At 31.8% G+C, this 20,883-nt stretch overlaps 1 protein-coding gene and 1 long non-coding RNA gene across 4 annotated transcripts in view; one reads left to right on the top strand and one right to left on the bottom strand.

Annotated features, from left to right (window-relative positions):
- The window catches only part of LOC148622880 (ubiquitin-like modifier-activating enzyme 6), a 45,294-nt gene extending 33,243 nt beyond the window's left edge, over nucleotides 1-12,051 (top strand). For both annotated transcript variants that reach the window (XM_088573160.1, XM_088573161.1), the window contains exons 27-35: nucleotides 87-156; nucleotides 348-419; nucleotides 631-754; nucleotides 1,933-2,012; nucleotides 3,140-3,253; nucleotides 7,564-7,694; nucleotides 8,013-8,100; nucleotides 9,107-9,201; nucleotides 10,887-12,051. In XM_088573160.1, the coding sequence (XP_088429286.1) occupies nucleotides 87-156; nucleotides 348-419; nucleotides 631-754; nucleotides 1,933-2,012; nucleotides 3,140-3,253; nucleotides 7,564-7,694; nucleotides 8,013-8,100; nucleotides 9,107-9,201; nucleotides 10,887-11,007 (895 nt within the window). In that variant the 3' untranslated portion in view covers nucleotides 11,008-12,051. The remainder of the gene's footprint in view (nucleotides 1-86; nucleotides 157-347; nucleotides 420-630; nucleotides 755-1,932; nucleotides 2,013-3,139; nucleotides 3,254-7,563; nucleotides 7,695-8,012; nucleotides 8,101-9,106; nucleotides 9,202-10,886) is intronic.
- A 299-nt stretch (nucleotides 12,052-12,350) lies between these two features.
- On the bottom strand, nucleotides 12,351-18,138 carry LOC148622879 (uncharacterized). 2 transcript variants are annotated; one of them, XR_015920718.1, is made up of 4 exons: nucleotides 18,001-18,136; nucleotides 16,865-16,976; nucleotides 13,073-13,167; nucleotides 12,442-12,566 (listed from the first exon to the last, which is right to left on the bottom strand). It is a non-coding gene; the product is annotated as an uncharacterized LOC148622879 (long non-coding RNA). The 2 variants fall into 2 exon arrangements; XR_015920717.1 differs by lacking the exon at nucleotides 16,865-16,976 and having other exon boundaries at nucleotides 12,351-12,566; nucleotides 18,001-18,138.
- Nucleotides 18,139-20,883: the final 2,745 nt, after the last annotated feature.

Here is a 20,883-nt window from a genome sequence, read left to right as displayed (position 1 = left end):
GTTTTTAATTATTAAATGTCCAGAAAGAAACAAAAATTGTAGTTTTGAACTAGTCAATGTTAAGTAAATTAACTTTCTGTTTACAGTCATATGTGTTTTGTGATCAGTACAGCTAGGTTATATGCAGATGCTGCTAACATTCCTCAGTCATCACAGGTATATCATATCACTACATTGTTTTTTTACTAAGTTAATTGCATCATCTCCAGTATTTCTTTCTTACTGTTATGGTTTTAGTGCAAAAATAATCTTTTTAAAGTTATGGTCATGGATGTTCTTTTTCCCTTGATTTTTGTATTGCTTTCTTTGCTATTATTTTCTCTCAACATTTCTTTTTAATATTTAAGGACATGTCTACAGAAACAGTAATTCAGCATTTGAAGTGTATTGCAGTTCCTCCATTTAGACCTTCATCCAAGGTAAGAGAAAGTAAATGGTGCTAACTTTTTCTCCACAAAAAATGCATTAACTGTAAACAGATTTTGTCTTTGTTTAAAAAAATTGACATGGAATTCAACAATATAGAAAATATACTTTGTCCAGTGCACTTTTTGATACAGTTCAAGTAATAGGTAGAAAAAAAACCAATATGACCATTTTTGTAGAAAGTTTTGTACATTGTTATTTTAGAGGATAGTAACAGATGAATCCGCATCTAAGCCAGTTGATGAAGGTCCAACAGATAGTGATGAGTACCAGGATGCTGCCAACAGAATACAACAGGTTATTAGTCAGACCAGTGGACAAAATGAAGGTTAGAGGTCAAACTTGTCTTTATTTAAAGTCTATGATAAAAACAGTATTTCACCAGTTTAATGTACTAGAAAAATTACATAAAATAATTAAAACAAAACTGTGTAAAGACAGAGTTGGCTCAGAACATCCTCAACAAAAATAAAACCATACATGTATACTATACATTAGCATTGAATTAAAACAGAAAAATTACTCTTGTATATTTGACTTTGATTCTCAACTTTATGACAAGATCATATTGTATATTATTATATAGATAGCAGTGTTTTATCGAATGTTCCCAGTGTAATAAATTTTTCGATAATTCAGACTGTGAAATAAATTCGGTAATTTCACTCTCGCACTTTCTCCCGCCAAAACATCACAACTTTGATATCATCCGCCAATCACATAATTCAAAATTCATGTTGAAAATATTGATAAATTATGAAGAAAATCTATATAATAAATAGGATAATCAATTGGTTATCGTGAATAACCAAAATATGATTACTCGTGCCAAGAATGCTTGAGGATTTAAGTAAAGCGCGTAACAAGTTCCGCACACTCGTTAAATCTAGACGTTCTTCGGTACTCGTGATAATATTTTGTTGGTTATTCACTCTTTCCAATTAATTATACTATTAATAGAGTTAAAGTGTCAGTCCCTATAAGAATCAGGGAGTGGGTGAAAAACCTATCATTTTGATAGTGTAATTTGACTATTTGCTACTTGACTACTACCATCAGAATCAAGAAAAACAGACAAGATTTTCCATATCATGCTGGACCATTGAGTTACAATTTCATCGAAATGCACTGGAAATGAACATTTCAAGGGCAGGTAACTGTCAAAAACCTCTTTTCTAAGATTCTGTTGAAAAATTTTTGCCCAAAGCCTGTGATACAGAGATGAAATAATGGTCTTTTCAAGTACAGAAAGTATCCTTGAGTGATATTACATGGTAAGATTAGTGGGTTTTTGACATGCAGGTTTCTGATTTTTCCATTTTGCCTGATTCTTACAAACGCTTACATGTAATGATTATGTAATTTCTAATTGAAATTGTAACTTGAAGGTGCTTTTAAACTCAAAAAGGTTATTATTAAACTCTGACATACTGACTTTGTACCTGAAAAAGTATTAAGTATTAGGTTATGCATCACTTATAACTTGTGTTTTCACATTTGTTTCAGTTTTATCATCAATGGTTGTAGCAGACTTTGAGAAGGATGATGATGGTAATGGTCATATCGACTTTATCACTGCCGCTGCTGTAAGATATCTAAGAAATACTTCATTGTTTTACCATTGACTTCCTTGAATTAATGACTCCCAGGGAGACTCCAATTTATCATTGCTTTACCATAGGCTGGCCTTGATCAATTACTTCCAGGGAGACTCAGATTTATCATTGTTTTACCATAGGCTGGCCTTGATTATTGACTTCCAGGAAGACTCCAGTTTATCATTGTTTTACCATAGACTGCCCTTGTTTCATGCCTTGCAGGAAGACTCCAATCAGTGATTTTGTTCCTCTTTTTCAAAAGTACCCCCTCATATTTGATTTGGGAAGAAAATAAACCCATAGGAAACCAAAAAAGCTAATACAAACAGTGTTTTTTGTGAATATTGCATAAGTTTGAGATAGTTTTTCTTGGAGAAAAAAGCCTGTGTTCAGAGGTAAATTCAAGGTGGCAAAATCACTGCTAGTTTATCATTAATATATCATAGCCAATGGTATAGGCTGGCCATAATGCCTCATGAGTTCACCTTGGTGAAAACAAATAAATAACAACATCATTTATTTGTCTGTGGTAAAACAATGATATACAGCAGACTCTGTTGATTATATAAATTATAATAGAATTATTACAGTATTTGTTGCATATTTTAATATCTTAAGTGATCAGATTTTTAAAATTAATCAGTATTGTTCATTGATGTAATTATGGTATTACATGTATGTGGCATTTATGCATTTCATAGTCCAAGTCATAGTTTGGTACATGGGTCAATATGGAAAATGATATGTTGAAATGTATAAATCTAAACCTAATGATAAAAATGGTCAAAACATTAAATAGACAAATAGGTGAAAGTAACTTAAAATCATCATCAGCTACTGTAAATGGTAGTGGAAAACTAACTTTTAATTGTTTTTGAAGTGATGATTAGTACCCTCAAAAGTGTTCACTGCCAATAACTGCTAGACTACTAGAAATTATTGTGACAAAAACTATATTACTTAATACTGCAACTTCATCGTATCAACTAGAAACGCCTAATTTGTTTACTGTTTTTATCATTGTACTTGTTTTTATATTTTATCTTATTCTTTATATCTAAATTGTCAAATTTAATGTCAGCCAAAGACATTTATGCATTGCATGTTAATTTCAGAATTTGAGAGCTAGTATGTACAGTATAGAATGTGCTGATAGACTAAAGGTTAAAAGAATAGCTGGTAGGATAGTTCCTGCAATAGCAACAACAACAGCAGCAGTGGCTGGTCTGGTAAGTATATCCAAAGTGATAGGTGTGCTGGATATAATCATTTCATTCATAATGTGAAAAGTACCAATCATATGGAACACCTAAACTGTCTGATGAGATACACATTTGTTTACGTGTTGTCAATTTTATATTACTTGCTGTGGTTTTATAATTACATGTGGTCATTTTGTATTTATGTTATGTAGGAACATCTTTACATTATGTCATTTTGTCTTTACGTTCTGTAATATTGTCTTTACGTTCTGTCGTTTTATGATTACGTTATGTCAACATATATTTACATTATGTGGATTTATCTTTACGTGCAGTGGTTTTCTTTTAACATGAGGCCATTTCATTTTTACGTTATGTCGATCTCTAAACACTTTATGTGCATCTTCTTTTCCTTTTGGCAGTGATTTCTTCTTTACGTGATGTGGAACAAAAATTTCATGATGATGTGTGACCCCGAAACTTTCCGATCCCGTGTAAACTTCAAATCAGTCCGTAAAAGGCAAAATAGATGTCACAACGCCGATTAGAAAAATGCTGAACGAAATACACTTGAGTAGTCTATCCAGTCACCCTAGAGTGTTTATTCTATAGTAAAAAATAGCTTATTTGTTATTTACGTTCAAGATTATCGCAGTTGATACACCTGGGACTCTATTGATGACTTGTGGTGATTTTCATAGTCAGAATATATTTTTTTAATTCCAAAAACATGGGAATTTCGACTCCTGCGAAAATTTGCATAAATTCGACTCTACAAGTTATTGCATGACTAAATTTAATTTTTTACATTAATAAACACCAAAAAACTAATTTTCAAGAAAGAATTTTCAAAAAAATGTTAAAAATATTACCTCTACCCCTAGAATACTGGTCTCACTATCAAACATAATTTTCATTCACAGCATACCGACACTGTGAAACTCTTATTTTAGGCATTCATAATTAAGATAATGATTTACTCAACATATCTGATCAATTCAGGTGTTTGAATTTCTTTATGAATTTTCCCTTTCTATAAAAAAAAAACATTATTGTTGCCTACGCTCTTGAAATTAGCAAATATGTTGGATGCATAGATAATGAAAGCAATCACCCGCAGCATGCCCAGTGTACGCTGTTTATATATTAAAAATTAACATTTTGGTTCATGTTGAGGTTTTTTTTCATGGGTAGGGGTGATAATTTTTGCACCAACTTTACTTGGAAAAGTTCAAATATTAATTACCTGGCCGATTTGAAAGCTTAGACACTAAACAAATCTACTGTATCACACAAGAGCTTGTTTAAACTACGGTATTCTGAAAAAGATAATAACGGGTGATATAGAAGACATTCTGAAATTCTGTAAATTCTACTTTTTACGATTTTATAGTAATTGTAACCCTATAAAAAATCACATGCCTGAATTGTTCAGATATTTTGGGCAAATAATTATCTTTTAAATTATGAATGCCTAAAATATGAGTTTCACAGTGTCGTTATGCTGTGAATGAGAATTATGCTTGATACTGAGACCTGTTTTTTCGGGGAAGGGGTTAAATTTTAAATTATTTTTTAAAAAATGTTTCTTGAAAATCAGTTATTGTCGGTTTATTAATTCAGGAAATTTAATTTCTATCGAATGATTCAAAATTTGAGACTTTTTAGTCGAGTAATATCTTGAAGAGACTTTTTACAGGAATATTGAAATTCCCATTTTTGCATTTTTTATTTTCATCATTATTCTTTTGTTTTGGTTTTATAAATTCTGACTACGAAAATCACCACAAGTCCCCAACAGAATCCAAGAAGTATCAGTTGTGAATATCCCGAACATAAATAACAAATACTAGTAAGCCATGTTTACTGAAGAATAAATACTGAATTTAAGCAATATCTATGAGACAGAGTTCCATTGTATTCATTTTGATATAAAACACAAGTGTTACCGCAACTTTCTTGGTATCATTGTAAAGCTGAGACATTTGGCAGCATATTGATACATACATATGTGAATTTACTTCATTTTTGCAGAAAAAAAGGTTAGAAGTATAAAAAACGTAAACAAGATGCTCCAAGGACCCTAAATAGCTCACCTAGTTATTTTTTTTTAATTGTTTTCTTCAAGGACAACAACTCTAACTTTAAGGAGCTGTCTAACAATTTTGACTCAATTAACACTTTAGTAGGACTTATCAGAAGGATCCTGTTATCAATTGAAAGTTTCATTCTATCTATTATAGTTTTCAAAATATTGACTAAAAACTGCTTAAAACATTTTTTTTTGTCTTTCAAGGGCAAAACATTTAACAAGGAGTCATCCAACAAGTTTGATCCCCACTAATATTTGTAGGTCGTGGCATAAGGATCATTTCAACAATTTAAAATTTTATTCAATCTATCATAGTTTTCAAGATATTGGCTAAAATCTGCAAAAAAAATAATCATTTTTCACCTTTCAAGTGCAATAACTCTAACAAGGAAACGTCTGACAACTTTTTCTCCTGGAGAATTTAGTAAGCCTTATAATAAGGATTATTTCAGCAACAAAAAGAATTTGGCAAAACCTAACGGTTTTGGAGATATATGCAAAAAACTATTATCTGACCCCTATGTACTATTATTAGTAATGACGGCCATGTTTTTTGATGAAACAAAAATCCCCATTTCAGTTCAGAGGATACCACAAGAAACATTCATATCAAGTTTGGTTCTAATTGGTTAAGTAGGTTTAGAGGAGAAGAGTTTTGTATAATTGTTAATGATGACGGACGGCAACAGACGCCAAGTGATGGCAATAGTTCACATGGTCTTGGGAAAGGTGAGCTAAAAAATGATTTTTGCCTCAACGAGGTATAAAAAGTAGCCAAAAATACAAAAAAGTATTGTTTAGAATTGATCAGATATGTTGAGTAAATCATTATCTTAATTATGAATGCCTAAAATATGAGTTTAACAGTGTCGGTATGCTGTGAATGAAAATTATGTTTGATACTGAGACCAGTTTTTTAGGGGTAGAGGTAATATTTTTAGCATTTTTTTAACATTCTTTCTTGAAAATTTGTTTTGGTGGTTTATTAATGTAGAAAATTAAATTTAGTCATGCAATAACTTGTAGAGTCAAATTTATGCAAATTTTTGGCGGGAGTTGAAATTCCCATGTTTTTGGAATTAAAAAAATATATTCTGACTACGAAAATCACCACAAGTCATCAACAGAGTCCTAGGTGTATCAATTGCGATAATATTGAACGTAAATAACAAATAAGCTATTTTTTACTATAGAATAAACACTCTAGGGTGACTGGATAGACTACTCAAGTGTATTTCGTTCAGCATTTTTCTAATCGGCGTTGTGACATCTATTTTGCCTTTTACGGACTGATTTGAAGTTTACACCGGATCGGAAAGTTCCGGGGTCACACGTCATCATGAAATTTTTGTCCACATCACGTAAAGAAGAAACCACATCACATAAAGAAGAAATCACTGCACGTAAAGAAAAGAAGATGCACATAAAGTATTTAGAGATCGACATAATGTAAAGATGAAACGGCCTCATGTTATAAGAAAACCACTGCACGTAAAGATAAATCCAAGTAACATAAATATATGTTGACATAACGTAATCATAAAACGACAGAACGTAAAGACAAAATTACAGAACGTAAAGACAATATTACAGAACGTAAAGACAAAATGACATGATGTAAAGATGTTCCTACATAACGTGAATACAAAATGACCACATGTAATTATAAAACCACAGCAAGTAATATAAAATTGACAACACGTAAACAAATGTGTATCTCATCAGACAGTTTAAGTGTTCCATACAATCATATATATTGTACATGTAAATGTAGGTTGTAAGAGTAACACTCCTAAGGAGCATATAAAAAAATGGAAATCACAATCTATATCTATGTTCACCTGTAGACCACCATTACTTGAAGGACGGTTTGATTAAAATGTCCACATGAAGGATACTTGAATTTCAATTAATACTTCAAACGATTTATTTTTTCAGAAATGTCTGCATTAGTCTCCCCTTCTTTGGTGGAAAGAGATATTGCGTTTACCCTGTCAGTCTATTCATCACACTTTTGTATGCACAACCCCATGGAAAACACTGCACAAAATTTTACAAAATTTGTAGATAGGTAGATCATGGTATGTGCATATTACCAGGAATAATTATCCACTAAATTTTGTGGGAGTAATACCCCTTTGAACTTCCCATCAAGGATGAGATATAATTTTGTAGACAAAAACAAACTTAAAATGTGTATTGAAGACATGTTCAGTTAAATGTTTTGTCACATATTATTCTTTAGGTTTCAATTGAATTACTGAAAGTATTGTATGAACAACAACCAATAGAGGTCTTCAAAAACTGTTTCCTGAACTTAGCTTTACCTGTGTTGCTACTATCAGAACCGGGACCAGTAGAAAAAACTGTTATCAAGTAAGTTGTTATGTAATACAGCCACAAAAATAAATTAAGCAGTTGTATAATGTTATCAACATGAGTTTTAAAGAGCTCTTCACTATGCTGAATCTAACAGTGTCAAAATATTTGATCGCAGGCTATGTATTTAAAATGATCCTAAGTGTTATATATTAAAATATGTTAGATTTCAACAAAATTCGAATTCTTAACATTCTTCATAATGCAGAATTTAAACAGGTATTTAGATTAGGGATTTTTGTGTTTTATTCAAATTTGTTTAGGTAAGGGGTTTGAAATTTGCTAAGGTTTAACCAGTATATATTTGTTTTCCAGAGAAGGATTAACTATTACTATGTGGGACAAATGGGAAGTTAAAGGCAACAAAACTTTCCTCTTACGACAGTTTTTACAACACTTTAAGGTGAGTGTAGTATCATTGAATACACAACATGAAGACGTTTGCTGCTCATGTTCAGTCATTTTTGTCATTTTCGTACTCCTCTTGTTTTATCCATTTCATAGCATTAATATTTTTTTGCCCCTTGACCCCCACTCTTCCTTTCACAGTTTTATTAAACATACCTGAAAATGTTATTTGAGAAGTTTTTATGAAGTTCTTGTTATATCTTCCAAATTTTTCAAGATGAAACCTACTAAGACAAAAAATACAGAAAATCTAGAGAAATCCTCTTCCTGCCAAAATTTCAAATGCTTATATTTCAAAAAATGATCGTACTGACCCATTAGTTTTTTCAACTCGTATTGTTCTTGCATGAAAGATCTTAAATACTTCACAACCCTTTGAAATCCTTGTTATTTTTAGACAGAGCAGCGTACATCCTTTATTTGTATTCTATGTCTTAAGATTATTGAAGAACATTTCACACCATGAACACCTATCTTTTGACAAAACTATTATAGTGTACTGCTGTCTGTCTATATGTTCACATGCCATAGGATAACTCAAAATGCATTGAGAGATTTTATTTTAGTTTTATGCCCTTTACTTTTAGGCATCAGGGTAATTAAGTTTTACTTCTGTCCATATGTAGTATACATCCAGTAACTTTGTCCAAAAATATCAGTACCCCTTCATCCAAATGATCTTAAATCTGGATTGTTTAATGTGTAAGTTCCATGACTTTATCACACATCAACTTCCAGTTGTTGCTTTTTGGGTGTCTGTCCTATAATTTTTCAAAGCAAAAATCTCAGCAACCCTTTACAGGAATGACTTTGAATTCAGTATGCAGCCCCAGGGGCATCATTCTCCAAAGTGAGAGGTGTATTTCTTGTAGAAAATCAAACTGAACAATCTGTATTTATCTGAATACTTTCTTAACTACTACTTTGTTGTTACTTTATTGCATGTAACTTTGTAGAATCATAATGAATATGTATTTACATATTTGTGACTCTATTACCAGGATGTGTATGGGTTTGAAGCCACTATGGTTGGACATGGTGTAAAAATGGTCTATGTTCCCTTTATGCCTGGACATTCCAAGAGACTCACTCAGACGTAAGTCTTACTTCACTTGACAGGGCAGAGCTCCATTTTTAGCTCACCTGGCCAAATGCCATGTGAGCTATTGCCATCACTTGGTGTCCATCGTCGTCAACAATTGTACAAAACTCTTCTCCTCTGAAACAACTGGACTGATTAGAACCAAACTTGGTATAAATGTTCCCTGGAGTATCCTGCATAGAACTAATGTGGGGATTTTTTATTTGTCAAAAAATATGGCCACCATTACTAAAAATAGAACATACGGTCAGACAGTAGTTTTTCACATATATCTCCAAAACCTTTAGATTTAGCTAATTTTGGCATGGGTAAAAGTATTCAGCATGATGAGATCTATCTCTGATCAAGTTTTGGTTTTATTCTGTTAAGCCATGTTGGAGTTATTGCCCTTTTTCAATGATTTTTGCTATTTTTAATATTATTTCTTTCAAAAATCTTCTCCTCTGACACTACTTGACCAATTGAAACCAAATTTGGTATGAATGTTTCTTGGGGTATCCTGCGTAGAATTGATGTGGGGATTTTTGATTCATCAAAAAACATGGCCACCATTACTAAGAATAGAACATTAGGGTCAGACAGTAGATTTTTTAATATATCTCCAAAACTGTCAGGTTTAGCCAAACTCTTTCAATTGCCGAAATGATCCTTATTATAAGGCCTTCAAAAGTCTTCAGGGATCAAAGTTGTCAGGCGACTCCTTGTAAGAGTTATTGCCCTTGAAAGATGAAATTTTTTTTTTTTTTAGTTTTCAGCCAATATCTTGAAACCTATAATAGATAGAAAGAAACTTTCATTTGCTGAAATGATCTTTATGATAAGTCCTACAAAAGTCTTCTTGAGTCAAAATTGTTAGGCATCTTGTTTAATTTATTACCTTTAACCAGGTGAGCAATTCAGGCTCCTCGGAGCCTGTTGTTTTAGCTCACCTTGCCAAAAGACTTCATGAGCTATTGTCATCAATTTACGTATGTTGTTCGTGGTCACCCATTAACTTTTTCAAACATCTTCTCCTCTGAAACTACTAGACAGATTGTAACCAAACTTCGCCTGAATGTTCCTAGGGTATTATTATCCATCCTTGTGTGGGGATTTTCAATCTGGCAATAAAGTTGGCAGCCAGTACTAAAAATAGACCATAGTGGTCAAATTGCTGAATTTGCAAATAACTCAAAAACATTTGGGTTTAGCTAAGATCTGGCAGAGGTTAAATTGTTTAGCATGATTGGATTGATCTATGCTGAAATTTTTAGAAAGATCTATTGTAACCTTAATTATAGAGATTTACCAAATAAAATTGAAAAATGTTGCATGACTTTATTTTCTCTTATTAGACTTGAGGTAATTATAGGTGTGTGTAGTAACTAAAAACATAGAAATTTTACCACAATTTCAAGAATCCACGAACTTGTGTATCTTCCCTAATCCACGAAAATTAGTATCCACAAATTAAAGTACTTTCACAGTACTATAAAACTATACTCAATTAATGACTGGACAATTTAAATTTGAAATTAGAATAGTACTACATAAGTTTATTGACACCTACCAATGTCTAATTATTTAGAATGACTGTGTAGAGAAACACATAAAAAAAAACAAGAAAGACAACTCTGGCTCAAAAGCATAACAATTAAAAAAAATATTGATTGAATATCAATGGTTTGTTTATTTGATAGAATGGAGAAGTTACTAAAGCCCCATCCTGGACAGAAGTATGCTGATCTGGTTGTATGTTTACAGGGAGACAATGAAGAGGATATAGAATGTCCTCCTATTAGATATTACTATGGTCTGTGATAATGTGTTTTTCTAATCCTTCTGTCAAATCACTAATGTTGAAATCAAATATGCATATGTTTTAATTCACATGAAGAATATGCTTTGGTTTTATTTAGCAATAACAACTTCTACAGTGGATAAGGAAAATAACATAAATTATTGATTATTCTACAGAACAGTTCATTTTTTCTTTGTAAAAATGCATTTTCATCTGTGTCACCATTGGCAAAAACAGGTCTAGTTGCCACTTGGCTTTGTACCTCTGTATGTCAAACTTAAGGGGTACCAACTTTATATAATCTGTAACTCAAAAAGTATACAACCAATATTATTCAAGCTTTGCATATTTTTATATACATATTGAAGATGTTCACCTCCTGTGATGGAGTAATTTGTAAAACTGTTTCATACATTTTTGACATACTGTACTTCTTTTTTTTTTTCATCACATTATGTTGTCAAGGTAGTTTGTAACTCAATATGTATTGAACAGAAATAATTCATATTTTGCACAATATTTAAATACATGTTGAAGATGTGCATCTCTTATAATTGCAAATTTTACAAGTATTTAATATGAATTTTTACCTGTTGAACTTTTACAGCAGTATTTGCTATCATATGTACAAAAACTAGGTAATTTGTTACCCACACTATAGTTTTTTTATTTTAACTTGCTTGAAGATACTAAGGTCCTGGAAAAATTATACAGGTGACACAGGTCCTGACATGTTATCAGCCTTTAAAGACATCTTAGATTTTTATTTATTAGTTAGACAAAAAGTAAGACTCATTTTAAAAAGGATTTGTTAATGATATTTTATTTATGATGTGTTTGAGCAATTACTACAAAAAGTTATTTTTTTGTATAAATACAGTTGTGGTATTTTTTATCAATCAATCCCACTGTTTTTTTGTTTTTGTTTTAAAATAATAAAAACTGTACAATAATATACTTCTAACTGTTATATGACTGGAAGTGCTAAGATGTTTTGGAAACAAAACTTTGTGAAACTTATTTATTGTATGATGAACTATTAAACTCTTTTTTACACATGACAATACTGTTGTAACATTTCTTATGCCCAAAGATTATATGTAAGTTTGTTGCCTTTTCTAAGCAAATCAGGAATATATCATAAGGTCTGTTGATTCTTCATTGGTACATGTACTTTTGTCTTTCCAAATGATTGAGGTCCACCCAACCAGATCTTTGCAAACTTGGAACTCAATTCTTTGGACTAAAAACACGTCATGATTCATAATGCATTTACCTGTCGAAAGTATCACTCCATGTTTGGATCAAATTCTACAGTAGAAGTTGTATTTCAGAAAGTAACTTAATGTTTGAAGGTTTATAAAGCTCCTTCATTAACTTCTCTGATAATCAAGATATGCTTTTGTATGCCCATCTTTCTACCCAGGAAGTTATATTTGATAATGTTAACATGCATAAGCATTAAGCTCCAGTTTCTCATCTTACCTCACGCTCTGTTCCCTAAAAGGTTGTAAGTTTGTTGATCATTTGTTGAAAAATCTGGGTTATATGTCCATGTGCTGGTACCCTTTTGATCTTTCTAGAAATGGGAATAACAAGTAGATAATGAACAAGTGTCTATCTAGTAATATCAATTATATTTGTAGGAAGTTCTGGTAAACAAAAATGATTATTGTAAAGACATAGTTATATCATTGATTTGATATATAATGCTGTTGTCTGTAGACAGTTAATTTTCACGTTACAATTTTAGTATTAATAATTGAGGTATCCAGGTAAAAATATACATGGTACCACAAAGTTACAAATTATATAAGAATTTGGTGTTATGTCCTTAACTGTTTTGGAATTACAGTAAGTTAAGGTCAAAATGGGGCATTATGTAAAATTTTATTCCAATTTAATGGCTTTTAATGGATGTGAAGACTCAAATGTCGAGGTTCTTTGAAATAATGAATCTTACGATATTGTTTTCCAAACGATGATTATCCTTTAGTTTAAGTTAACGTTCTAAGGTCGATATAAAATGTAGGCAATACAGAAAACCAAAACACATTTAATGTGGAGTTGAACATACCTACTTACCTACCTAGTCCTTGTCCGACAGCACATGAGGCAAGGACTAGTATTTTCCTTTCATCTATGTTCTGTGCTTTCATTTCCATTTCCCTGGTATTTGGCTGAAATACAATCTTACTTTTAAAAATGGCTTATGAAGTAAATAACTTAAAGATATATTCAAATTACATATACATGTAGAAGACACTAACGATATTGGTTATATCAACTTACCCTTCTCTGATGTTATTTAACCATGGGTAGTCGATACGACAACATGCACGATCCGTTAACGGTTTTATTATTTTTTATAGAATAATTAGCAATGAAGTGACTGATTAATCTGTTAAAAAAACGTCTACAAAGTTATTTATTGCTGTTTAAATATATTTCCCCTTACTCTGATAAAATTTTGTTTTAACTCTGAAATACTATTTAAACGTTCTGATAATGGACCGACGTCATATTTGAGAACGGCAATGTAATTTAATTGGTATTCCAATGTGATCAAACTGATTTCTTTATAGTCGGTCTCGTTTGATATTCTTCCGCTATACAGTGCTAGTAGTCCTTTCAAAACAAACAATTACAGTTCTTTTTCGCCACTGTATGCATAGTGTTAATCGTATCTGAATCCACGAGTCGTCTTTTTTTTTTCAACTTTTCCTACATTTCGTGACAAATGCAGTTAATTATAAGTTTTCCATTTATATCTTGTAACACGCGGTCCGCTTTCGCGTAGAATTTAAACTTAGTCGCTTCTTATTGAAAGTTCTCATTTTATTATGCTACTACGTTTTTTTTCCAAATACTTGATGTTAGTTTTTGCTTCTGTATTATATAATTATTTTTACTATGACTGTCATATGAACAATGAAAATGATTTTAGTTTTGCTACCATTGATTGTTCTGTGTAAATAGTTTTTTACTTAAAGCAAATTAATAACTGTTCCTTTTTCAAGCAAATTTCCATTGTCGATAAAATTGTGGTGCTTTTTAATTCATCGGCACTTTGTTTCAGAGGTAACAACAACGAGATTCTCCCAGTATTGCAACAAGTTTGATTTTAGTCATAACCAGTGAGCCAACAAAGTCCTATTTTTTTTAAAATATAACCCAAAAATCACATTTTGATGTTGATAGCCATTTTACATTCCACAACACGATGTAAACCAATTGTCTTGAACTTGTAATTATCATTCATCACTGTATTTTATTTCTTGTCACTACTTTTTACTTTTCAAATTATCGCTTTCTTAATTCTAAATCAATTGCAATAAATTCAGCAATTTCCATTTGGAAACATAAATCAGCATTGTTTCAGCATTTCCGCTATCAATCAACAGAAATGAGTTTAGGGAACAATAACAACCTTCCTAACTAGTCAAATATTGACAGATAGTTGAACAATCAGGCGTTATGGGGTCTTCCGTATGTTTATTTACAACGGGATCTTCCTATGCCTTTTCAAGTATATTTTGATTGCCTTTATTTGGAACGGAAGCACGGTCACGTGATTACATCTGACTTCCATTAAGATGTCTGTTAATCTCAATATTATTACTGCAATTAAATGTCATTTGCAAACGATGATCAGACTTTAATTGATTCCATTCTGTGTGCAACGAAAAAATGATTGATTAAATTTAAATACGAAATAACCAGATTGATCAAATGTAATTTGGATGCCTAATTAAAATGAGAAAGTTATCTAGTGACTTTTTTTTTCAATCTTGGCAATTACAGTTACTAGTAGTTGGTCTCTACATTTACACAAACTCCAAATGTATTTATGACAGGACATGACGAACAACTCTGCTAGACTCCCGGTTGTATGATTATTATGGTAATGGTAATTTAACTAGAAATTCGTTAAAACAAGGTTGCATTGTGGTCCTGTACTACATAAATATCTTAACCATTAAAGTAAAAACAAAACAAAAGACAAAGACAACAACAACAAAACACGCAGAAAAAAACGATAAATATACATTGCAAACTACAACACTAGTAACTGGTACTTGGCAGAATCCAAATTATTGTCAATATGCTGGATTTTTTTTATCGACAATATATTTTCGATGTGTTTTTTTTTTTACAGACTGTTAAGTATTAGAATTGGAACAAATTGTGCTCCGCTAGTCGATGACTTTTTCATTCTTTTCAGGTTGACTTTATAGCTGATCTTAAAGAAAAGAACGAACATCCTTTAGCCAGATCCTTTGATCTTATTTTCGCTGTATAGATGATGTTTTGTCTTAAAACAATTCTAGATTCGAGAATTTTATACATTGCATCTACCCCTAAAGAACTTGTGATAAAGAACACTACAGACGCTATGAAGTCAACTTCATATCTTGATCGACAGGTAGAGAAAACTCGTGACCAAATTATACGACAAACACGATGACTTCTTGTTCTTATCGTCAACTTTCCTTTCATCTGTGGCAACATTTTTTCTACAACAGCTGATTTGCTGACAAATGCTTTATGTAAACTATAAGTAGGTTACTTAAGTATGTTATATTATAGGTATGTCGAGTGGTGGTGCTATGAATAGTGAACAACTGTAAGCATAAAAAATAATACTGGTAAAAAAAGAACAAAACAGGTCCACTTGTGTCGGTACTTCATTGGTCTTCTGTCGACATTTTTCATCCAATGTTTTTTATGCGCTAAATGGCAGTCATTGCTACTGAAATCCTTAAAAGAAAACAAACTTCCAAATGAAGTTATTAGCAAAAAATTATGGATGCAGTGAGCAAATATAAATAAAATAAAATTACTTCCATAGAACTGAAGTTTATTTACGTGTACCAATTATATATCGTCATCCAGTATTATTGGGATATTCTGGGCATCGTCCTTTGGACCAATTGGATAAAAAAATCGTAGTTGAATTGCGCCAAAATTTTGTTCCGTGTAGTCCCTTTTCGCCAGAAAAAGACTACCTTTTCCGCCAAATACAAATGAAGAAATTAAATATCAAAAAGGTAAAAATCTAAAATAAAACGACCATAAAATAGAGAAAATGAGTTAGAAATGCATGCTATATTAAAAAACCTTTTTTAACTCCACCAAGGAAAAGCTGTCGGTCTCAAGCCCAGAAAACAGGAACAGGGTCTTGATTTACATTTTTAAACTAAAATGAAAGTCTTATATTTCTTATATTTTATAATTATACTTGCCAAAGAGATGAACAACCAGTAATAAAGAGATTAAAAAATATTGTGAGTAACGTACAATAACCACACGTAATGTAGCACTAAAATAATATCAAGTATAAATTTACCTGTATTCTGGTGCAACAGGGTCATTAGTTTATAGGCGCAAATTAACTCGAAAAGTAAACTGGCGCAAAAGGAAAACGCCCGATAATCTGGAAGACGACACCGACTTTGTAGGAATGCATTTCCTGGGTCCTAATGTTATATACGATCATAATTTCACCCATGGAGTACAAAATCATAAAACAATTATAAATGCCTTGTTAAAATTCACGTGCCACGCACAGTAAAAATCGCGTCTTCTTGCTTGAAATCTAATTATTAAATGTTCTATTTTCAAGAAACGTCTGCCTTAGAAATTATAAAGATGATCACTTACTATAGATTGACAGCTTAATCGTGTACGTTAAAACTATTTCATAAAATGCTCTGAAACAAATATTTTCCCGACGACTCTTATTAGAATAATTTCGTTTTATCGCTAATTTCTTGTGATGCAATATCCGTATTTTCGTTTTCATAACGGTATTTACCTTGCATATTTCGTTACATTAGTGGTTCTGTGTTCGACATTTTTCATCATAATACTTACTTTTAGGTTTGTTGTCCTAATACTACCTACATCCCGACCAATTTAATGTCGATGTAGATTGTAAATTAATTGTTATTGTACTGTCAGTGGTAGTTCTTGCCGTTTTCAAGGTCTGAAGACAAGACAGATTTTTCATCGTGACACTAGACCAACAAGTAACATTGGCATTGACTGCAGAAAATGAATTCATACCAAACTATTTCTTCATGATACATATGTTTAACAAGTTTTTCTTTTCACCATAGGTAACACAATCTGAATGACATAAGTGGGTTTCCTGTGATCACTTTATCTGCTTATGACATTTTTGTTGTTTTCACACATTTTCTATGTACTTGTTTATTCAATAGTCAACGAACTTTTGTTCCTGAATAGAAATAGATGTACTTATGCAAATTTACCACAATGGAGCCCTCCCTCAACTCAGTGATAGTTTCCGGTGATTTTGAGTACGTTAATTAAATATGTAAATTATTTCAGTACTTTTAACGGGTACAATTGATCATACAAATGCACTCAAAGTGCAGATCTACATATAACTACTAAAGTTCATCATGACATCTATTACAAACCAAAACAAGGTTCTATAACCTACAACCCAAGACAATTACGAGTTCTTTATTTCGGTTTCAAGACTTAATTCTTTTAATTTACATCTGTAGAATTTAATTACTTTTTGTGGGAGTGTAGTCATCCCAAATCCTCCATGAACGTTAAATGTTGTAACAGGTTGTACAGTTAAACAAACAGTTGATTTAACTTAAAGTTAACAATATAAAATTCATGGGATTAGCAGAAAACTAAATGTTGTTTAGTCAGCCAGCGTTACTAGTGTGAACTTACATCAAGTTAATACTAGTGGTTATTCATCCACATGCTTCAGGTGTTACACATAAAACTCCTAATCGCTTTAATGTTATTTTTTCCAGGTGATCGTCAGTTGGACATCGTACAATGTATGTTTCAGCTAAATATAATGGACCAGTGTCTTGGATAATAAAATAGTTTTACTTTTTCTGATAATTTTTTTAATTCTGATGTTAATAATTTTTTTCATTTGCATATCCACAAGATTTGGTTACATACAACCCTTTCTAAAATAGCGCTACATTTGTTTGGATTCTGCGTTAATTTACCTTCATCTACTTTCGTGTAGTGCTTCATATGCCGTCCATAGTATATACGTCACAGTAGACACCCATTCAAAGTGAACTTTAAGTAAGCATGTCATATCGACGCAATTACCATATTTTGATAGTTCAATAATGAAAAAAATTCATTAGGAGTGAAGCTCTCTGCATCTTCCAGGAACCAATTGTTTTCTCTAAAATAAACCAAACAGTTAAATATACTTCTGATTTGCATTAAAGACATAAACTCCTCAGTTGGTCGTCACTTTTCAATCAATGTCAGTGATTCGTAGAAGATGGAATATTCTTTTGCATGGGACGGATATCAATATACCTGACACAATAGCTTCATACTTCCTACTGTGTTAATTGCTAATAAAATGTTTCCGAACATCGCAAATATTGACAGAAATTGAGAAATAATATCCTGGAATACCTTTTTACTATTTATTCCCAACAAATTGATCCGATGTCTTTTCATGCATATTTTGATTAGAGACATACCAGACGGATACGGCGTCCCGGGGTGACAGCCAATTTCCATTAAAACGAAACAGACATTGTATTACGAAAATAAATTAAAATTGCAACTGCAGAAAATAACAATAATTAGCTTAGTGGTAGTTTATGGCCAACAGTAAATATCTCATCAAAACTTTCTTATGGAACGAAATCAAATTACATTTTGTATTGTTCAAACCTATACATAAATACCCTGATTCTATAGGTATATTGGTTTTCATTAATAATACCTAAGGTAATGAAGATTTCACAGATCAATTCATTAACTGTTATAGATTTAGAAATTAGCACAGCAGATACATCATATAGTCTATTCTTCCAGGAAATGTAACATTCAGCTCGATAAATAAAACAAGCATGAAAGTATAGTCGTGATAAAAGTGCCAATTTATCAATATGTCTCTATTTCTAGGAACATACTTTCTAAATCAACTTTTCATTCATATCATTAAACTATCACTGTTAAATTCGCCCCCTTCAAAAAAAAGATTTATATAACAAACGCCTGGACGTTTACCTGTCTGTCTTTATTGTTTCTAACTAACAAAGCATTGAATAAAAACCAATAAATCTCACACGTTACAGTTTTCTCAGCAACTATAACGGCACAGCCACTTGATATTTTGTTAGAAGCTTTGTATGGGTATGCGATATTGCGGAATCATATTTCGAATTGAAGCGACATCAACCTCCTTTTTGACTTTTTTACTTTGTATATATTTTGATCATATTGTTACTAGGACAAGGTGATGCTTTAGTGAACTTTTTCTCAGTTTTTCAAGTGATTAACTGTTAAAGGCTACTTGGTTTAGTTAGAAAAGTAAACCAATGTCCGAAATTATTTTTTACCTCCACTGGAATAAGCCTGTTATAAACATATTGAATATAAAATCAGTAATTACAAGACCTCGAAATAATCACTTTAGTAAATAGATGTAATCATTTGTAAGGAGATTTTGTTGAAAATACATATACGCTTCATCATCTACTCATGCATTTGCATTCATCATAGTTGAATCATATTAATCAGTTCTCGGAAAATATCATCAAATCAATTCCAATTTTAAACCAGAAAATGTAAGAAATGCTCAATTACAAAAATCTAAAATAGAAGGGTCACAATGGGACGAAGTAAAGATTCTGTGAAAGTTTCATTAAATTCCATTCAGTGGTGTAGGAGGACTAACGGATAACAGTTGGGTCCATTCGTTTACCGATATTCATAAATGACCAAGTCCACGTTTTGTAATGTGAAAGAGTAATCAAGGGAACCAAGGTTATAGCGGTAATCAAAAGAACGTAATCCAGGGACAAAGACCAGACATGGAAAACAGACACACACAACAAAGAACACAAAGCAACTAAAATCATACATACAAAGTAACAAAAGTAAATGAGCAACTCGGACTCCACTAAACACTGGGAGCATGGACCAGGTGCACCGGTAGGGTAAGCGTCCTCTGCTTTTCTAGAAACACCCAATTTGATTTGGATCAAAACCTGAAATAGGAAGTGCACAATGAGAATGTGTAATAATGATTCTCTGAAAGTTTTTTAAAAAAATCATTCAGTGGTGTAGGAGGTGTAACGGATAAGAGATGGGTACACCCCCTCTGCGTAACAGAATGAAAATAATACGGACGGACAGCCTTATCACTATATCAACCCAATTGCAAAGGAGACAGAGGGGGGATGGGGACGGATTTATAGATGTACTCTTGTAAAAAACGGTTTTCAATCACTTTCAAAGTAACTATTTCCATTATGCTTGGTGCAATCATCAACACTATTATTATTTGACCAATATAGTGGACATGGTGTTAATCATACCCCTGTTTCTTCGCTGTGATATCGACTCAATATCATATCTTGTTTTAAAGGAAACAAAACAGTCGTTTGATACATTCCCATTTCATTAAATAGATAAGACATCCGTTGATTTTACGTCTTCTTGATATATAAGTATACATATTTTTGATTTTTTGAATGAACATTACATGGCGGCTGATTTTCAGTCGTAAAAGTCATGAATATTTTGTTTCAGAAAGCAGCAAGTTACCAGAAGAAAACACACCTAAAAAAGGGCGAATTCATCAGTCAGACCTCTAGATTAGTGGTCAAAATTGAGTATTTATTTAATAAGTTATAATTAAATCATCATCTACCAAAAGGTTGGCCTGAGACAAACCACACAAGTGAATGTTACCAAGTGTCCTATTTCTGTAATGAATGCCATTTATTAATGTGGCTTATTACATTTCTATTGGAAAATTTTGAGAGATTTGTTACTGCAACATTAGCTTTTCGGTTGCTTTTTACAACATATTTCCATCATCTTTTTTATGAAATAAATAACTTAGGCTGTTG

This window comes from Perna viridis, chromosome 3 (genome assembly GCF_037379345.1).
Source record: "Perna viridis isolate PV_CMFRI_1.1 ecotype Kerala chromosome 3, ASM3737934v1, whole genome shotgun sequence".
In the NCBI taxonomy this organism is placed as follows: domain Eukaryota; kingdom Metazoa; phylum Mollusca; class Bivalvia; order Mytilida; family Mytilidae; genus Perna; species Perna viridis.
This window is presented reverse-complemented; position numbering and strand designations above follow the sequence as displayed.